At 40.1% G+C, this 21,093-nt stretch overlaps 2 protein-coding genes across 2 annotated transcripts; both read right to left on the reverse strand.

Annotated features, from left to right (window-relative positions):
- Positions 1–1,023: 1,023 nt before the first annotated feature.
- Positions 1,024–5,170, reverse strand: LOC117260577 (CDGSH iron-sulfur domain-containing protein 1). Its single transcript, XM_033632563.2, has 3 exons — positions 4,964–5,170; positions 3,414–3,616; positions 1,024–1,973 (listed from the first exon to the last, which is right to left on the reverse strand). The coding sequence occupies exons 1-3, from the start codon at positions 5,049–5,051 to the stop codon at positions 1,884–1,886; spliced, it is 381 nt and encodes a 126-aa protein (XP_033488454.1). The 5' UTR covers positions 5,052–5,170; the 3' UTR covers positions 1,024–1,883.
- Positions 5,171–6,417: 1,247 nt separating this feature from the next.
- ube2d2 (ubiquitin-conjugating enzyme E2D 2 (UBC4/5 homolog, yeast)) lies at positions 6,418–20,269 on the reverse strand. The gene is made up of 7 exons (XM_033633310.2): positions 19,974–20,269; positions 18,092–18,155; positions 13,245–13,276; positions 12,820–12,897; positions 12,511–12,616; positions 11,959–12,052; positions 6,418–7,756 (listed from the first exon to the last, which is right to left on the reverse strand). Exons 1-7 carry the CDS (start codon positions 19,995–19,997, stop codon positions 7,711–7,713), a joined length of 444 nt encoding a protein of 147 aa, XP_033489201.1. The 5' UTR covers positions 19,998–20,269; the 3' UTR covers positions 6,418–7,710.
- Between the last annotated feature and the right edge of the window lie 824 nt (positions 20,270–21,093).

Below are 21,093 nucleotides of genomic sequence, written 5' to 3' on the forward strand. Positions count from 1 at the left end.
ACCAACCACAATATAGTGCAAATGTATCAGATATTGCTAAAAAAAAAAAAAAAAAAGTATTTTTTATTTTCAGTTTGCCTACATGCTGTTATATATTTTAAAAATGCACTATAAGAAAAGATAATAAAAGCAGTAAAATAAAATTAATAATTGCTAAGGGGAAAAAAAGCATATTTTTAGTCTTAATTATAAGTTGTATCTTAACCGGAAGTCCGTGTCACATACCTTTCCATTACAGGTATACTGTTATTCATTAAGGGCATTATGTTGGCCTCTGTGTAACATGTGGTGACATTAATAGTCGTCTATTCTTAAATTTTAAAAAAAATGTAGTGGTTGAAAAATAAAAACTATTTGTCACCAAACAAACTCGCTCTGTGAATCACGTCACTTGTCTTTTAGCAGTCACAGTGTGTTAGCATGATTAGCCTCCATGCTAATGTCGCTGTGCTCCGGTGATAGCCTCCCTCTCGGTGTCGAGCTGTCTGTTAAAGGTGACTCCTCACACGGGGACGGTGGAGTCCACTCCACCTCTTGTGAGAGCCCTCCGTTGCATCTGGCACGCAGCCAGAGACCTCGTGCGTGTGTCTGTGTGTGTACGTGCGTGCGTGTGCGTGTCACTATGGGAGCAGGGGCCCACCGTACTCGCGTACACTGTCTGGCCTGGACTATCCGTGTAAACACAGCGTCTTCTAGTGGTCACCACAAATACTGCCACATCTTAAAATGGCCACTGGTGCTGGTGGACACTGCAGCACGGCAGCCCCCCTCACCTCCAGCCAAGGCCTCACACACACACACACACACACAAGTCCCACTGCAGTCACCACACAGAGCTGTTTACTCATTATCCCTGTCCACTGTTAATCCATAAACACACCGCTCTGCCTGGCTGCTAACAGAGGTGGAGTTGTTCAGCAGAGTGCATTTGATCCTGTGGTTAAAAACAAACAAATGCAGAGTTTGGCCCCTGGCCCTGCAGCGAGAAATGCCTCCTGAAAATAAATCCACAAAGCCGACAAATCAGATCACTCATTTAGTTTTATTCACAATATACAGAACAATGAATCAAGTCAGACAAACCGCAGCCAGTAGAAAATAAATCTAATGAAAAAAGCAAAATATATCCTTTATAAGCAGAGTTCTGCACACTTTACAGATTACATACAAGTTTTCTCAGAAAGCAGATGGTCACTGGTTACAAACAGCAGGTAGTGTCTCAACACCTCTTAAGATTGGATATTATTATTTCATTAAAGACAAAAACAGAACTTAAACTTCTGTTTAACAAAGCAGCTCTTAGTGCAAAAATCATAACGTGGAACATTCATATGTGTGCGTTCAGACTGTGGGGCGTGGGCTCTAGATTTTACTGTAAGGCCTTTGCTGAATTTAAATGAAATACTGGATTGACTGAGGCAAAGAGCTGCAAGTTCATTATGTCTCCACCTGCTCCCACCCGAAAGAGCAGAGAAGGAAGGGGACACAGGTGACGCCAGACGTGAAGGTACGGTACCTGCGTGGTGAAATATTTCACTTCAGTCAGGTCAGAGAGAATTTAAACTACACACTAAGTAGGCTGAAATTCAGCCGTGCAGTCACAGTACCTCCGTGTCTGACGGTGCTGATTGTCAAAGTCCCTTCCTTATCACTCCACGAATGACCTCTGATTTCAAAGTCATGTCGGCTGATGTAAAAAAAACTGTGAAAGTATAAAATCAAAATTCACAACATTTTCAGCACTTTGAGTTTTTGTTCTGGGCTATGAAGAATATCCACTGTTCAATTGTGACAGCATCATACCGTAACCATCAGTGTGACACTGCTATGATGATGATGATGATGATAAATGATTCAACAAACTGGGGTGAGGTTTAAGTGGCTTAAGCATCCTTCTTTTTGATGATGAGCGGTCCAACGTTGTCCCCGGTTTCCTCGTTGTGTTTGGTGTGGGCTCCATCGCAGAAAGGGAACTGTAAGCAAACGCACCGTGTTAGTGGGAAAACAAGTCGCTCTTATCAAGTTGACGCCCTTTGCACTTTATGATATGAGAGAACACTGTTAGCCAATGCTAAGTCAATCTCCCCAAAGTCACCTGAAGCTATGACAGAGAAACAAGATCACTGTAATCAGCTTTCGGGCAGACATGTTAACTGTATCACCCTGACCAAAGACTGTTCTTATCTGTATTCTAGTCTTCTATTCCCCAGTGGTTATAAAGAGTCAAATTATTTAACACGGCAAACTTGGGGCATCTAGTGCTGAGGATGTAGAACTAAATCATCTACCATGTGCCAAGCTTGTAGGACAGCAATGTTGACTGACGTGAAAACATTAACGGCATTATCTAGAGCCAGTGTTTGGTTTGTCTGTTCTGGGCTACTGTAGGAAAACATGGCAGAGTCTTTGGAAGAGGACCTGCACCGTACGTACTCATCAACAGCTCATTCTAAGGTAACGAAAACACGACTCTTATTGTCAGGTGATTATAAACTAATGAAAGCACCGACATAAATATTACATACCATTTATAGGGTAGCAGCAGTAAACCAGTTTACAAGTATACCATGGTATGAAAATCATACAGTGTACATTTGCTTATCTACGATATTGAAAAACATATGCAACTGGACGGAGATTCTCACCTGCATGTGTGCATCTCTTTTCCTACTCAGACTATTATCACATACTCTCATTAAAAATAGTTTCAAGTTTCCATTTATGAAAAAAAACCTTCTGTTTTCAATGCTTTAAAGGTCACTGTAACTGATAAAGAGAATAGTAATCATGTCATAGCATATACCCTTAAACCAGGGTATTTACCGAGAATGTCATCGTATTAGAATATCTCATATCGTTGCAATCCTACTGCCAATAGATGCCCCTAAATCCTACATACTGGAGCTTTTGGTGATGCCTTAAACTTTGATTTTCCTTGTTCTTTATTCTATGTTCAATAGAAAAATTGCAGATCTTGTTCATGCAGAGGATTTTCCAACATCTCGAGGACTCCAAGTACCACTTGGGTCTATAATTTTTAAATATAACACCTACACAAAATGGTAGCTGCCCACTCTCTTCTTACAAAAGCTAGAAATCAGTGTTACCAAGTGCTTAATTTACTCCTGCTTAGCACTTTAGCCAACACTACTGACAGCCTCTGATATGGTTTGCGGAGCTCTTTTGAGTTGAAAGTAGTGCTGATACTGATGATTTAGCAGTCAAAGCCTGGCTGTGACATCACTAACTGAGATGTGAACAGAAATGCAACATGTGTGAAAAGTCTGAGGTAGGTAGTTACAATAGTTTTGTACCCTTGATGGGTAGATTTGATCTCTTAGCATGTCAAATACCAGGTACTCAAAGCTTAAGTGTAATTATAAATCCCTCTGAAGCAGCTGCTGAGGCCTGACCTTCTTTGACTTCCAGCAGCGGCAGTACACAGCCTTGGTGCCGATGTCCTCCATGTCGAAGCTGTGGACCACTTTGGGGCTATCTTTGCTGACCGATGTGTTCACCAGGCCCTTTTTACAGCTCCGCCCGTTCAGGTAATGGCTGACGAGGAAACCTCCGACAGCTGCAACCACTGCGACCGGCACTGCCACTATAAAATGCTCTGGAGAGAGACAGAGAGTGAGTCATGATGTGCCTACAGAAGGCTGCTTTATTGCCAAAATACACCTGTCTGTTTACGGCTCGGTGAAGAAGTTACAGCCAGTTTTTCTTTGTATGCTATAAAATGTGAGTGGACAAAAAATGAGAAACACCTCCCAAATTTATTGCAATTTAAATCAGTGTTACCACCAACCATAGTCTCCATCGTGACCAGAGATGACCTCTCTGACACAGGGTCAACAACAGGCTACACAAAAACAGCATTTACTGCATGTCTAATTTACTGGCTTGTGTTACACAGCAGTCTGAGTGACTTTAGGGTTTATGGTATCCAACTGCCCATATAAGCACTTAATCACTAATCCTATGTAAACTATGGTCTCTGTATGTTTCTGTAGGTCAAGGCTCTTCAAAGCCTGTAAGTCATAATTGCAGTATTTGCTCCACTATTTCAGCCTGTCTACATGTGTTCCACTAAAATCAAATATCCTCCCTCACATAGCCTTACTGTACATTGCATCAATTTGTGATCTAAACTGGTTCACACTTTGGTTATGCATAGAAACAGAAACTAAATCCTATTTCCAGCTTTCACCAGTTGAACAGAAACAAACGAATTTTAAGGTTTTTGATGCCTCACAGATTTGTCAAGTTTAGAGACAGACTTGTCATCCTGGATCAAGACTAAATCTCTCTCCCTACAGCTTCGCCATGTTGCATCATCAGAGGAAGGGCCTGTCTATTGGATACAGATAAAACTAAATTATGCGCGGTGCCTTTGCGTTGTGACCGTTTTTGCAAGGAGGATTATCCAGGTCCACTGAGCATCACATGATGTCGAGTCCTCAGACAAGAGGACCAGGGGGGCCTGCTGTCAGTCTGGATCAGCAGGTTCAGTGATTAGCTGCTTTGCTAGAGAGGCTAGAGGCAATGATAACTACGATACTCCTACAGTAGGTGATGGGATCGCCTCCAAGTATGGCCTCGGCTGATGGTCCAAACTATTTGAGTGACCGTCTAAAGTTGGAAACACATGTGGCTGGCTGACCAGTTAGCTAGCTGAGTGGCAGTTAGCCAGCTAACGTTAAGGAGCGGCTGTTGATACAGTAGCTGATGAGTAACTCTTTTTTAGAAACTAGATAATTATTTAAAGACATGTGTATTAAACTCACTAGTAGTCTCCATAAAGCCCCGCTGTAGCATACAAAAAATCTTCTACCGTACTGTTAGCTCTTACACGGCTCGGGTAATGTTAGGTCACAGACACGCTGAGTTTACATGGAGTGACAAACGAAAACACAACACGCATTTAATGCTAACATGCTATTAGCTAGCTTCAATACTTTACCTTTTGTTATCGTGAGTCCCGAGCTGGGTGCCTGGGGCAGCGGAGGCATTGGCATCTGTGGCAAAGATGGAAAACCTGGGGTTGACATGTTTTCCGTGGACGGTGTGTTATTTGTGGATAGCGCTCAGCAGCAAGGTCAACCAGGGAGTCTTATCTGAACTCTGTCTGCTCCACAAGCGCCGAGCTCGGCCCTCGGCATCTACGTCACTGTGCTGCAGCCAATCAGGTGTGAGGAGGGGAGAGTGATGCGCTGCCAGAGCAAGATAGTAAACCTCAACGAACTTCCGGCTTCGCTCTAATGCTGTTTTGGAACACTACTCCTACAATTACAATATATCTCATTCATGTTCCATTAATGTTCTTTACCCGCATATTTTAAATATCACGGGTTACACGTTAGCATTTTCGAAGAGCTCGTACTTGTGTTAAATCTTATTTACTTACTTTAATTGTAAAATTCATTCTTAACAGTGAGAACAGTAATTTGATATGTTAGTTTTAATTTAATTTATATACTTTATTAATTCGCCTGAGGGGAAATTAAATTTTTTCAATCTTGCTGTCAATTACACACAGGTCCGAAAGACACACACACACGCACAAACATGAGCTATACATGCACAAAGTGGAGAGATGTTAGAGTGAGGGGGCTGCCCATGTAAAGTGACATTTTAACTTTCATCTAAGTGTCCATATACTGGCTTTTCACGGAGTTTTAGCCAAATTTCACAGCCTCCTATAGCAAATAGTTTGCTCTGCCGGTAGTGCATCCGCAAGCTTAATTAATGAACGTGGGTGCATGATGATAGGTTTCCACTGGAGGAGAATCATCTTGATGGCTGCGAGCTTTGGCGAGTCCCATTTCCCTTTTTCTTGAACCACGTAAATGAGATGACGAACCACAGCAGTCCTTTGTGGATTTAATTTGATAAACTTCCCTTAAAAACTGTGTCCATTTTTTAACAACTATATGTATTAACACAGAATCCCAATAAACTGAAATTTAATGCACTCAAATGACATAAAAGCACCAGCAGAGGGAAACATTATGACCCACCATCATGGACACTTAAACCATTTTGAAACATCTGAAGGAAGAAAAAAAAAATCACTGGAAATTTAAGTGCAATGTCAAAAGGTGACCTCTTGGTATTATATGAAATAATGAATTTTATTTTTCTCTTTAATTCCTTTAAACAGAACAGAAAACATGGAACTACATCTCCCATACTTCTAATCATTACTTCAGAGCAATTCAAAAGAACTAGACATTTCCAAATATCTATTAAGTATTGAACCATCTAACAGTGATACTATGTGGTATTGGCAGGTATTATTCATCCTATGAATTTCCTGTAAAAACGGGTCATAGCTGTGACCTGGCTTCATGTCCCCTTCCGACCTCTGCATGTCATCAAAAGGGCCTGAGAATGAGTCAACACAGGAATCATGGGTTTTTATTACACAGTTTAATCAACACACAAAGCTCAACGAGCCTCTCAGGTAATTCAATATACAGAGGTTTTGTGCAAGAAGAGTGGGTTCTCCTCGCACCCAGAGCCCAAGCCAGTCCCATAGCCATTTAAGATGTTAGCCTCTAATTTAACAATAGCAAAAAACAAAAAAAGAAAACAAAAAAAGAAAAAGGAAAAAAATGCAACCTAAAGAGTTATGGGAGGGGGAGGGGGAGGGGATAAAAACACAGGTTAAACTAAGAAAAATAAATTGCTTAAATACCTGGTCCAGAACCTCCACTTTGTGAATAAAGAAAAGTTGGTGGTAGTGGTAGGGGTGACATGGGGTTACAATTGTGCGTGCATGTGTCTATGTGTGTGTACAAAGGGGTCAACTTGGGTGGGGTGGGAGGAGGGGAGTTAGGAGCAGGAGGTGTGGGGATAAATTCAAGTCCTTTCATAGAATCCAACAGAAGACCAAATAGGCCATGTGCATTTTTTTCCATTTCACATAGCCTGCAATGATTTCTTTTAAGTATTCATTGTATAAAATACAGAGTGCCCTTCGACTCGCGTGCGAAAACAAACTGCTTTCTTGAATTGTACCCTCTACAGATGGGAATTATAAGGAAAACAAAACAAGAAAGGATGCAGAGCGTAAAAATCCCTCCATCTTATTGCCCCCCACTCCCCTAAAAAAAAATAGGGAAATAAAGGAAAAAAAGGTCCCCTCAAAGTTTTACAGATGCTCAAAGGAATGCTTTTAGTGATTAACGTCTGGGGGAGGGTGGGTGAGGATGCAGGTGTGTGTGTAGGAAAAAGGAGGAGTTGGAGAGGGGGCCGCAACAGTCCAACCTGCATGGTGACAAAATGTAACGGAATACAGAAGTCAGGAGACGGGGCCAGAGGTCACGAGGGAGGGAGGAGGAGGTGAAAAAGGAGTAGGGGGAGATGGGTATTACCATTGCAAGTTGACAATATGTACATTGGAGGGTGGGCAGGTGAGCTGAGAGGCAGGAGGGGAGGAGGAGGGTGGGGAAGGGAGACAGAGCCAAACAGAGGGAGAGAAAGAAGAGAGAAAGAGAGGGAGGGAGGAGGTGGGGCAGAGGGAGTTTTACAGGTACTCTGGTGAAGGGGAGGCGTGGCTCAAAGAAAGCACTCCAATGGAAACCAACAAGATCTTGTTTTAAACTTTTCATTTGTTTGAATGGTTTTTTGTTTGTTTTCTCTTTACATCTGAAGCTCCCCTAACCTTATTTCGTAGAGGTGGTTGGCCATGATTCTACCCCAACACTACATTGCATACTTTTGTGTCCATTCCCGAGCTATTTTGTTGTACCTGTGAACAAGCAGAGAGAGACAGAGAAAGAGAAGACAGTTGTTAGCTGTTTAGCCTTGTAAAGACCAACATATTAGGGTTTTGTCACATTTTATTACCAAAAAAAATCTGAAGGGACATTGCGACACTGTCACCTCCAATAATTTCCATGTGTACATCATAAGTTTTGCTGCTATACTTGCAGCAGCAGCAGCAGCAGCAGCAGCAGAGATGCCAGCTGGCTGGCAATCTACAAGGGCACATACAGCTCTGCCATCTTGCACCGATTTTTTCAGCAGGTTTGTTGTTATTTCCTCTTCCCACTGCAGCAAACTGCCAGGAGTCAGTGCTGCTGGCCAATTAGCAACAGGAAGAACAGTTTAAGCACAGATATGGCACAACCAAAATGATAGCCATTCTCACTGTATTGATTATGTTTATTAAGCTTGTTGGTGTGTGTGATATGTCGTACCAGAGGTTGCCAAATAGTACAAAGAGGCAAAAAAATAAAATGTCAGTCAAATTACTGCCTTTCTTTTGCTCCAACACTGTACACAGAGTATTGGCAGTGTTGCTGCAGTGGTACTGCTGCAGCGCTGCCTGCTAGTTCAACTACTGTATTTCCATAATTAAAAGTCGGTCTTTTGACAACATGGTCCTGCACATATTTCACAATAAAAAGCTTTTTTTGTGAACAAATGAAGGGAGTTGTCCACAGAAACATTGTCAAAGTGCTTTTATTTTGTAGTGGAAACACGACATGAGTTAAAAATAAATATTTATATTTTCTCATGCCTGTAACAAATAAAGACACTGTACTGAAAAGTGTTATGATGTCAAATTGATTATCAAAAAAATGTTCACTTTCTATTTTTGCTGAAACCCAGACGTCATGTGGAAAAAGTAGGTTAGACTCCTGTTCTCTAGACGCTCTGCAGCTGAGTAGCAGCCATGCTGCATCTGAGCAATGCTGCTCCCGCAGACAGTGTGGCCTGGGCGTAGGAGGAAGACTGTGACCTTTGTGAATGTGATGTATACTCTAAATACGCAGGGACGCACTCTGTACGGCTTCATTGGATAAAAAGATCAACTGGTAATTAATAGTCACACAATACCAGGGTATTTAATATGCTATAAATGAATTTATTAATTTATTCGGCATATTTCCCACCAGATATTTTGGCTGCTGATATTTTCATCTGCTGGACAAGTGCATGCAACACTGTACATTATGCAAGTCACAATGCAATATTATTGTGATTTTAAACATTTTACTATGTCACATTATGCAATATAGTGCGATCTATTACCTTTTCAACTGTAAATTACATTCCCAGAGGAAAAAAAGGGTCAACATTTGTTTTATGTAACAAAATAAAAATCTCAAGTCAATCACTTTTATTGCAGCAGAAATGTATCTAACTGATTCAAAATTGATTTTATTATTCTGGTAGGCTACCAAAAGTTTAATTCGTATGTGCAATATTAATTAGATAATCAGACAGACACTTGGTGACTGAGGATCAAAACAATACTGCCACACAAATGTATTGTTTTTTTGCCCCCTACTCCTAACTGTAACTGGGCGGAGGCTGTGAGTAATGTATCTTATATAATCGTGTGTAAGGAAGAGAGAAAAAAATATATAATATAATATAATATAATCGAGTATTGATAAAAAAAATAAATCTTTGGATAAGAAAATGCATGAACCACAGACACATATCAAATCTAAGAGCTCAGTAGAGGATTATTTTATCAATGAATCACATTTTTGTATATTACCATTTTAAACAGCTGCATCTTGCTATCATATCTTTCACCAACAAATAAATCACACTGAAGTGCAAACTGAACTGTAGCAACTGTGCAGCGGCAGCAATCTAAAATTTCATGCTCAAATTGTATGGATCAATTGACCAGCCATGATGTGGGTTCTCACAGATAAAGGGACACTTTGCCAATTTTCAACCAGCTTTGTATCACATATCAGTGTGGGTACTATGTGTAAATGGTGTGTGGTAAACTTCCCCCCCACCTTGCCAGGGCCCAGATCTCCCTGCTCATTTGCAACAAAAAACCGCCAAATGACACATTTTGATTTTAGCATTTTAGGTAACTGTCACATGCAATTCAAGATCGTTTGTTACCAGTTGGCCACCAAATAGGTTTCTGACAAGCCAAAACCAAGAACCGCTCAACTTGCATTACATCACCCAACAGCAGAAGCATTTATTGGTCTAGTGCAGCACAGTGCATTCTGGTAGTTGTAGGGTTTCTACCTCTTGAGCAAAAGCGAATTCCACAGCCCTTTTTCTTTGTGATCTCTGGTCATACAGCACCAGTGTCAAAGGTATTTGCATCTTTGTTCTGCACAGACAGCCTAGTAAGGTTTATTCAAACAAGACCGCTGCATCCCCAATGTTGTAAAAAGAGAAAAAGGCAGCAATACTTTGTGCAATTCTACTGTTAATGGAAGAACACAAAGAAAATACGGCACCATAGATGACTGGAAGATGTAGATAATGCAACTATAATATCTCCAGTGAAGTTCAGTTTTATATCACAGCAGTCTCGCGACTACAGTTTTAGCCACAACAGGTAAAATATTACTCCAGTATATTAGAACAAGCTCAACACATTTAATAACAAATCTTGTAAAGGCCAAAACACACCGGCGCTGTACGACGTGTGTCAAAACAGCCGCCCCCATTATTTTCTATTTACAAACCCACACCGGCGGCGGCTCGACGCGCTGTGGCACTTTACGCTATTGTCCCATTTTTCCAGTGTCACCGCCCTTGAAAAAGTGCTATTTTGTACTTCCCAGCCTAGCGGACTGGAGTGTGCAATAGAAATCCGGTTGACGCCCTGCAGTGCGATGCTTTTTGTGTGTGTTGGGGGTGACACTTGACTCGCGTCAATGACAACGCCGTCATATGACGCCGCCGGTGTGTTTTGGCCTTAACAGTAGCCATGCAGGAAATCAGACCATGGTAACGCTCAAACTGAGACCAAGACCAAAATTTTCGGACCTGCCAGAAATCCATCTGAGAGCCGGATCATTGATCATTCAAGCGATTAACTAGGCACAAAGCGCCCCCTCAGTCTGCATGAAAGATGAAAACTGATCTGCCAGAAATTTACCTTAATTCAGGTGACCGATTCAGCGCTAAAAGCAGGCCTAATACTTACAGTGTCTGTGTTACATTAGAACATCCTGTATGTTTCTAAAGCCAGTTTCCATAATTTAACCTGCGATGGCACATGATTAAAACCAGCTATCCTTGTGTATGTTGGCTTTCAAACAATGTAGAAGTCAACATCACAGAAGTTTGGCTAATTGGTGTGAATTTTGTTAAATTATTCTGAAATCAAAATCAAAATTTTTGTTACCTCCCCTATGATTGCTGCACACTCAGTGCCAATAACAATGTTTTGAAAATCAAATATGATGGAGTCTGTCCATCAGTAGCCAGTTTGTGACGCTGACTGTAATCAGAACAGGCCATAGCATAGCTCCCCCGAGGCCCGTCTGACACTTAAAAGAATACCCCCAAAGTGACCATTTGTATATCAATTACTCACTGCTTGTTACATTGAATTCGTTAAGAAAACTTTGTTGTTTTTGCATGCCTCCACGGTGAATGGAGAATCCAAAAACAAGGAAACATTCTTTATGAATTTAAGTCACTGGGGACCACATTTACCAGAAGCAATACTTTATCAAAACACCCTTTTACAAACACTTACCCTCAGCAGTATAATACAAGTTTTATTTATCCAGTTGTATGCGCAGTACTTTCCAAACACATGCATTTTTGCTAAAACGTTACCATATAAAACACTTAGGAGCGCCTAGGAGCAGCATACAAACTGACTGTTTGTACTAACATGTTTTGAATGTAATATTGTAGCAAAAATGCAGGTGTTTGGGATTTACTGAGCATACAACTGGATAAACGTTACTTGTACTATACTGTAGGAGTTGTGTGAGAGTTTGAAAACGGATGTTTTGATATAGTTCTGCTGTGGTTAAACGCGGCCCCCGTTTATTTCAATTCATGAAAATGTTTGCTTTTTTTTGACTCTCCGTTCACCATGGAGGCATACAAGGAAAAACTAGCTTTCTTTTTTCCAAAGCATCATGTTGGCAGGAGCCATGGAAACAAATCTGAATACACCCAAATGATGCAAAAAACAATGTGAAGTTGATAACTTACTTTTCCCTGTCCGTCTTGTAGATGCGGGCGATCTCAGGTACTAAGGGGTCATCCGGGTTTGGGTCACACAGCAGAGAGCAGATGGACAGGAGGACTGGAATGGACCAGTTTACCAATCAGTATTCACAAATAAAAACAGGCATTTTCAGAGTTCATGTCACTTTCCTTCAGATGAGCCTTGGATGTAAGTCACGCAGACTACTCATCACAGCTCTAGCACTGTTGATAATATGTGGAATTGGGGTTTAAAAAGAAAAACCCTTGTGCATGAGGGACACCACTGTAAACAGCATGTCCAGTAATAAGCACTGAATGAAAAGGGCTAAAGCTGACATTTACAGAGAGAGTACTCCAGTTTAATACAAGGACCTCTGTGTGAGAAATGTTGCAATGTATTGTTTGTGGGAAGCATTTCCATCTAAAAAGGAAACCAACATGTTTCCCCGGTTTTTTCATTCTCGCCACACTGTTTATAAAGGCAGTAGCATCTGCCGTCTATCTGGAACCATATGTGCAGTTAAAAGTTTGAAGGCCGGTAAGAAACAAGTCTACCTTTGGAGATGGTGAGAGCCGGAGACCACTGTGATCGCAGAATGTCAAGACAAATGCTGCCGTTGCTGTTGATATTTGGGTGGTAGATTCTTGTGGTAAATGCAACCTGAAAACAGACAGAGAGAAAAGAAGTGGGGGGGGGGGGGGGGGGGGTGAGAAAGAGGGGCAGGTGAGAGGAATAACAGGAAACTGAATGATGTAAAACTTTGGCATGTTTTAGCAGGCAGTAACAGCGAGGCACATAGAGTGCCTCGCTATTACTATGTTTATGTATTCTGTTTCTTTGTATGCGTCTATGTGTTTGCTTACCTTTGGCGGTTTGAAGGGGTAGTCTGTGGGGAAGTGTATGGTCAAGAAGAAAACCCCGCTCTGGTAAGGACTGTCATTCTAATGCAAGGAGAGAAGCCCAGTCATCTCATTACTGACTGAAGTGCAAGGATGACAAATAAATGCCCACAGATGGGATATGAAAATTAAAAGCTGGGGCTGCTGTCGTATGACTAAAAGTTGATCTTCTTTTTAACAAATGTATTAAGTTGTAGATTCGGTTTACTTAGCCCTATCAGATATTGTGTTTAAGTTGTTTGAAGAACACATAAATTCAAAGTCAAGATTGCAGGGTTTTAGAGTAAAACAACAACATTGTGTCACCACATATGTAACTGTTATTTCCCAGCAAAAACTTAAGCAGAAGTCGTGACTTAATCAGTACAACATAATAAGTGAATACTTACAGGTCCCATTATTGTGGCTTGCCAGTGAAACACTGCAAAAAAACAGAGACATTGGTTATGAAACACTGAGAACACAACGCATGGCCCAAAAGTGTTAGAATAAATAATGCCACACGAAGTGTGCCTGTTTATTTGTACAGTTGAGTAACAGGCTCTTACATGAAGTGCAACCCAGGACAGATATTCTTGGAGGCGGCATTTTTTAAATAAAAGGGAACCTGTTTATAGTGGTCATGGTCAAAGCAATCAACCACTTGTGTGTATGGGAAGGCTGGGGACAGAATGATTCCTATACAAATGCTGTTGAAATAATTTGCTTTTAATAATCAAATAGTACACTTACAGTTTTCACTTTGGGTTTTTCATACATGACAACATGTGGGAAAACTATTTAAAACTTCTTTAATCTTATACTTTAACACAATATCTTGCCTCGCGGTAACCCGTCTGCCTGAGGCAGATGCGGCATACACATTTAAATCATGACGAGAAAAACAAAGTTATTTTCTCTCAATAAAAAAAGCGTAGTCTCCTCGAAGCTTATGGCTGCTAGTGATGGAGACGGAAAACAAATGCACATCAGGAAAGCCCCTGTGGTTGAATTTGCCTTCGTCAGGTGGGTCGATAACGTCTGCTCACGTAGAACCCATGTAATGACAAAGCTGTCCTGTACTTTTAAACAGTCAATAAAATTCAGTAAATAGAAAAGCTGTCCATTTCATTACTTTATATTCATGTATTAATTAAATATACAAATATCAATTTTCTGCACAAGAAAAAAATACAATAATCTGTTACAAAAATCATGCGCTTATAGTGATCAGTTTGACCTGGATAGGTGTGATAAGGGGCCTATGAGGGGTTTCCACAGTAGTAAATGCTCAACAGCCATATAATGGTAGCAGACTCACATTGCTTCTTAAATGAATAATATCAGAATTACTGTTTGAGCGGAAACTGCTATCCTGACACGAGGTATAATTCTAAAAAGCTTGGACAACACACATTGTGACAACAAAAAACAAACCATCAGAATTTGAATTGGCAGCATTTAAACCTGTCTAATTCAAGCTTCCTGTTGAGGTCTGAGGACAAATGTCACATTGAAAAAAAAAAAGAAAATAAACCACAGCAATTATGTTACGAGAAACACTTTCTTGTAGTTTATAGTGGAGCGGTTTATTTGATGTTGGATGGCAGGAAGTGACATGTACAGCACAATGTTGCTGCTGTTTTGTCTGTTCTGATCATGCCACACACATGCTAAAGATGTACAAATATGCTGAGTCTAACATCTTAAAAATAACAAATGAATTGGGAGTAAAGAGGGTAATTTGGAGCTGATCTCCATTTTGGATGAGTTTTAAATTGTCAGATTTCTTAGATTTGTTTTAAATCTCGGACGCAAGCAGTTAGTCTTATCAATGCCTGTACATTGGTGTGATTTAATCCCTGGACACACACTCTGCAGAATACATGCAGCTTTCACATTTAAATGGCACAAAAAGCTGTTCAAATATGCCTGTTTATCAGTTTATAAAACTGATTTAAAGCTAGGACGCTTAAAGCACTCATATGGTTAAAGATTTGTTGGTAATGACATTGAAAACAAGTTACTGGATGTCACTGGGACACAAGCTACATGTTACTTGTTTAATGTTAACACTAATTGTCTCGAAGACTATGTTTTTTATACATGAAGGAAAGATCTCTCACCACTGTATCAGTAAACCAGGATAATGTGAACCCTTACACGAGGTAAAATGGAGTTTATAACTTAAATATGGCAAATCAACTGTACCACAGCTTTCACTTTGCAAAACTGTGTTAGATTCACAGGACTATTTCTTCATGTATAAACCAAATTTCAAAATGCATCACCACCACAGACAAGGAAGTGACTACTTAACAATGAACACAGTAAAAGACCCTCACGTCACAGCATTTAAAGTTTAATGCTATGTTGCTTTTGAAAAAGAACAACAAAGAATTGACAATCAAATATCTACAAGAATAACAGATTGAGCCAAACAGAACGTGACTGTGGTGATGATGAAGAGCACAGTTTGGATTCTGAAAACATGTAATCCTCGTGCCTACATTGGGTGAGTAGCAACATATCTCTGTTACCTTTGTCGCTACTATGTTAATAGCGGCAAGCTACCTTCAGTCAGAATAGATTTGGCTCTCAGTCAACACGAGGGTTCATGTTTGGGTTACTTACAGTGAGTGGTACAAAAAACACCAGGGAGGAATAATGCACCTGCCAGTATAAACATCAGCTCATTGAAAGTAGATCACCAGAGCAGAACAATAGTCATAAAAATACCCACCAATGAAAACTGCACATCTCCTTCAACATGAAGATGAAACTATATAAGCTAGTTAAAAGCTGTCTTTGTCTGTGCATTGTGCTGAATAAGTAAAATTCACAAGACTTGCAGCATGTTTATTCTTTGGCCTAAAGCCTTTTTAGGTCCTATTACATATAACGTGTCATATTTTATTCTCCTTATATATAATAAATATAAGATAGCCAAGTAGGTATGGTTGGGGGAAAAATAAAACATAGATCAGCTTTTCAAGTTTATGCAGTCAAAACCAGAATTTGGAACGTTCATTATATTGTGCCCATCCCCATACACACAAATACATTAAACAAACCTAACCAAAACTATCAGACTACCATAGCAGGCTTATTATACTATCAGAAAAAACCCATCCCAAATCGATTGTTGCTTGATCATTTTAAAACAATATAAAGGTCAACGTATATTCTAAAACGCTGCCTGGAAACAAAGAAAGGTTTAGGATGCCTGAATTTATCATCCAATGAGACTTGTTCTTGTGGTTTCTACCATGTAAGACACACTTAAACTTAAGTCGCACCATCATGGCCTGTAGAACAAGAATATCAGAGTGGAGACACAGGTGGCTGGCTGGGATTTTAAAAGGGAGAGCTTTGAAGTGCTGGTTGCAAGAGATAATCACAAAGACACACTGTGTACAGCCAGAAGTCTTCTAAAATACAGTAAATTGTAAATATTGTTTTTTTCTTAAAACTAATAATACTTTCAGGGTCCTCTGTCAACATACAGTGACAAATTTAAAAGCTAACCTGTCATTAACTGCAGTCCTGGTGGGATAATATAAAAAAGCATTAAGATGCAATACGTGTGATACCAGGGCTGTTCTGAACACCAGTTTTTGGACATTGACGCTTCAGTGAAAAAAATCCGCTATTAATCAAAGCTTTGATTGATGGTGGGGGGGTAAGTGAGAGACGAGAACATAAGTCAGGCTTTTCTCCAATGGCAGTATTCCATTTATCCACCTAAAATACAATTAGCCACTTTAATAGCATGCAGGTCGCATTAACAGGAAGCCAGAATTTTTTTTTTCTTTGCAAGATGGCTACGCTGTTACTTACAGTCCTCAGGTGATATGCCAAGCTCGTTGTAAATTTGTGATATGCCAGTTTCCTTTGACATATCTGGAAATTGACTTTTTGGGGGGTCGTCCTCACAAATACTGAAACTATTCCTAATGCTAACGCTAGTTAGACTTGTACTGACAACATTTGAGATTAAATATTTCCAAGGAAATATCTACAGTATTTATGAAATACAATTAATCACATGTACTTTAGTTAACAGAAAAATTCAGTTCATGAATGCTTTCTGAACTTTACTTTTGGGTCAGTCTTTACCGGATAAAACTGTCTTACGTGATTAATGAATAAAAATCACAGTCTGCATCTACTCCCATGTTGGAAAACAATTACACACTAGCCACATGAGAATTCCCCTTATATGTGCCCTGAAAGCAAAAGTGAAACAGACATGTAGCAAAAGGGTTTAGAATACTATGCTTTTATAATAACCCAGTATTTTCACATAAGGTAGTCCAGGTATTTCCTGGATCTGCTTGCTCAAAAAACAGAGCTACTTCCTTAATTTAGTTAAATGCACTGGACTCCACACATCAAGTCAGCACCTTCACTGATGTTTGCAATTTCTTTTCAAAGTTTCAAGACTTCAGCATGGACACGTTATGTATTTAAGCTGCAGTCTGTGGTAATCAGAATATTGCAGACAATTTTTCACATCTAAACTAAACACATTAATCAAACAATTTAACCCAAAGGGTTAATTCAGCGCTATCTTGGATGGTGAAAGATTTATCCTACATATTCTGTAATGAATTAGACTGTAAGATTTTTCTTTCTGTGTCATTTGTGAGTATTTTAACCAATTAATATTTATGTATGCTGGCTGAGCTGTATTTTAAATGATCTGGCATAAATAAGGGAGGGGTAAACCTGAAATTTGTTTCAAGAGTACTGCTTTTTTAAGCCCAAACATACACATCTACCAGGACAATGTAATTTTAGATTTTTAATAACCCATATGGGTTATTAAAAAATTAATTTTGAAAAAAATGGGAAAAATGCAACTGTTTCATCTTTAAGTGAAAAGGTATTCAACTTTCCACTGCTCCTGAAAGCGGTGGCCCTTGCTGTCAACTTTACACTTCTTTGCTGTGGGCATATGTGCTACATGATTGGTGTGCTGTTAAGTACCTGTTTGTTTGCTTGTTTAGTCTGTTTATGAAAACACACTGCACATGCTACTTGGCGCATGCCTGCAAACGGTATGATAGTCCTGGCATTGTGAGGTGAATGGAAAAATGCAAAGTGACCTCGCCTGATTAACCAATACTGTGTGGCAGACCACATGTGGTATGTTTTTTACAGAAAAGTTGTCAGCTGTTAAAAATCTGTCCACGGGTCACGATTGACCCCAGGGCTGGCCTTTGGACATGCCTGGTTCAGATGATGAACTTACTGTCATCTCCTACTGGTCCTGCAGAACACTGGGCTGGCGGATCCCGTGCCAAGTCGTTCAACTCCTGAGACAAACAAATGACAAGTCAGTTGATCAGGTCCTACACAATGTGGTGCAGTATTTCCACAAACAATTACCTGCATAACAGATATGGGGAGGCCAACACAAAAACATAACCAAAAATGAAAATCCTGGCAACAGATATTTTAATTATCTGCTAGTAATAATCTGATGTTTTTTTTAAATACCACTTAACAGGCCCAGCATGAGCCCTCTGTGTAGTTGCCTAGATCATTGTTTGTAAACAGATATTAAGGCCTCTGCAATTACTACAAAGTCTCACTGCAACGGTAGCAACACTAAAAGCACTACCTAACCTCACTAACATAACAACACTACAGTAGCACCGTGAGCTTTGATTACTGAAGTGACCGCTATTACATAATAGCATTTCTCCAGGTAGAGCGGGTAGTACATGTGACAGCCAAACTGAGATCACGACGATAACACAACAGAGGTTTTACTTTCCCGAAGACAATCCGGTACACGGTGTGTAAGCTCGTTGTGTGTAACCCTGTGTAACGTTATGGTGCAAACGTTAGCTTAGCGTCAATGGTTGGAGCTCTGGTTCGACAACAGCAATCGATGTCAAGGCATAGAAACATAATGCTAGCTGGTCAGCCACATTGTGACGGGCTAAAGTTACTACTGGAGTCATTAACAACAAGACAAAACACAAGATCCAGCTAACTCAAGCAAACAAACTGTATAGTAATGATCTGCTGCTCGCCTGCCGTCACCAACATGGCATCAAAGGCGAACAACGCGTGGGGCCTGTTTTTACCACAGCGACACAGAGCTAACTGTGTCACTAGCGTTTCCCTATACGTTACTCGTTTGTCGAGTATTAACAATTACAATGCAGAATACAAACAATAACGCGCATATTTTTCCGTGACAGCTTGAAATGCCTTGAGGTTATGCATTGCGGAGACTGTATAACGTTAACGAAAAAACAGGAATTAGAAATACGATAGCTTCAGTTAGGTTACATCCATCCTTATTCCTGGGCTGCTACAGTTATACATAACGTTACAGGCAAACATTAAAAACATCGAAAATTCATACATTTAACATCACAGAGGAGAAAGAAATGATTAACCAGTGGTCAAAATAAGCGCGAGAGTGCTATTAAATTAGGCTAACGCTAGCGTCACCGCTAGCCGGATAACTTATCTGTCAAATCAAGGAGCGAGCGAGCTTAGGTAACGTTAACTGTAACAAAAAATATTAGCTAACTTGACTAACGCATGGGGGAACTATTAAGGAGATACTCGACAGCATAAAACACCTACAAATAGTAACTTAGGTTACCGTTATTTTACTGTAAAGATGTGCCGTTACTGTAGTAAGCTAGCTTGATCAGAGGAACCCTTTAGCTTAGCCGAGTTAGCATACCACCGGGATAGATAATGTTAGCCAGAACCAGCTAACACTATGCCAATACCATTCCGTTAAATAGTTAGCGGCATAGCTAGCTAAAACATTCTGTCATGTCCAGTATTAATTATATCGATGGGGAACATATGTGACATAACCAAGAACAACATTCATAACGGTAACTTGTAGCTAACGGTTCAGTTGGCCCATTTGTAGTAGCACTGGTGAACACAGGCAGGCGGCGCATTGCTGCTCTCACTGTCGTCACTCGCTATTCAGGGACCGTTAGCTGGCAGTTGAAACCAAGCCTGAGTTATTTAGGCAATATTTTTGTAGTATTCTCAGTTTAATAAACCCGACAGACCGGCGTCAGATGGACAACCTTGGGATTAAATCCCCAACGAAACTGCGAAATCCCGGGCCTCGTCGTTCACTTCCTTACCTTGTGAATTCTTTTCAGAGCCATTGTTGTGCTAGCGCTTCTGTCAGGGAAAACGTGCGATTAAAATGGCGATTGGTATCACTGTCCGTTGATAATACTACGAGTTAGTTATCATAGAACACCGTTACTGTACACTCAATTTACTGATCGCTAACAGAAAGCACCACCGATAAAATTTCGAGACGAAACTGAAAGATAGAAGGGGTAGAACCGCGGTCCTTCCTCCTACTGCAGCGGCTACCAAATCACTGCGGCCTGTGTTCTGCCAGCAGCAACAACGACAACACTTCCGAACTCAACTCTTCACAACAAAAGCACCATCGCCATTGACACAAACTGATTTAACATTAAAGGGGGAATATCATCCAAATTAATAAATCAAGTTTGTTTTTTCCATGGCCTAGGAAAGTTCAGTCAATATTTGTGAACATGAGCTACCCTCTCTCAAAGCTAGAAACCAGACAAGTCTCAAACGTGTGATGTCATCAAGTATAAAGTCTGGAGCTGCTCTATAGACAATGAATGGGAGACTGATTTTGTGGACCCACAGAATGTTTGTTTTCTTTTTTACACCCAAATGAGCTTTATTCTATTGTAGAATTCTCTATTCTAAAACAGAAAATGTACCCATATACTCAGAACATTCCCCTGGCTGCACTCAGTGTCATCTAAAACATCTATTGCCATCCATTATCTGTGGAGCAGCTCCAGACTTTATACCCAATGACATCACAAAATTTGAGTTTTAGGATTCTAGTTTTTGGTTTTGGGGAGAGTTGTTTGTGTTTACTCAAATTTTTTGAACTGTCTTAGACCACAGGAATAACATGTATGAACTTTGAAAATGGGCATAATTCCCCTTTAAGTTTACACAAAACCTCACAAATTATATTTGAAACGATCCTGCTTGGCTATATTTTATACTTCATTCTCAAACTATGAATTAAATTACTATAGTTGAAATAAATGGCAGGCCCTCAAAATCAGTCACACTGTACAATTCCTCTGCAACTGTACTATAACAAAAAAATGTTCATTTTAGTGATTCAGTCTCCTTAGGCTACTTTAAAATGCTGTCCTGAATGACTATTATGTGCAATCTCCACTAAGAATAACATGT

Source organism: Epinephelus lanceolatus, chromosome 7, assembly GCF_041903045.1.
Source record: "Epinephelus lanceolatus isolate andai-2023 chromosome 7, ASM4190304v1, whole genome shotgun sequence".
In the NCBI taxonomy this organism is placed as follows: Eukaryota; Metazoa; Chordata; class Actinopteri; order Perciformes; family Serranidae; genus Epinephelus; species Epinephelus lanceolatus.

Excerpts from the sequence above, each read along its gene's own strand:
- LOC117260577 (XM_033632563.2), bottom strand. The coding sequence starts at position 5,051 with ATGTCAACCCCAGGTTTTCCATCTTTGCCACAGATGCCAATGCCTCCG. Across the intron at positions 3,617-4,963 it reads GGGACTCACGATAACAAAAG|AGCATTTTATAGTGGCAGTG; the intron begins GTAAAGTATTGA and ends GTCTCTCTCCAG. Across the intron at positions 1,974-3,413 it reads GCTGCTGGAAGTCAAAGAAG|TTCCCTTTCTGCGATGGAGC; the intron begins GTCAGGCCTCAG and ends GTTTGCTTACAG.
- ube2d2 (XM_033633310.2), bottom strand. The coding sequence starts at position 19,997 with ATGGCTCTGAAAAGAATTCACAAG. Across the intron at positions 13,277-18,091 it reads AGGACCAGTAGGAGATGACA|TGTTTCACTGGCAAGCCACA; the intron begins GTAAGTTCATCA and ends GTTTTTTTGCAG. Across the intron at positions 12,053-12,510 it reads GGCTCTCACCATCTCCAAAG|TCCTCCTGTCCATCTGCTCT; the intron begins GTAGACTTGTTT and ends GGTCCATTCCAG.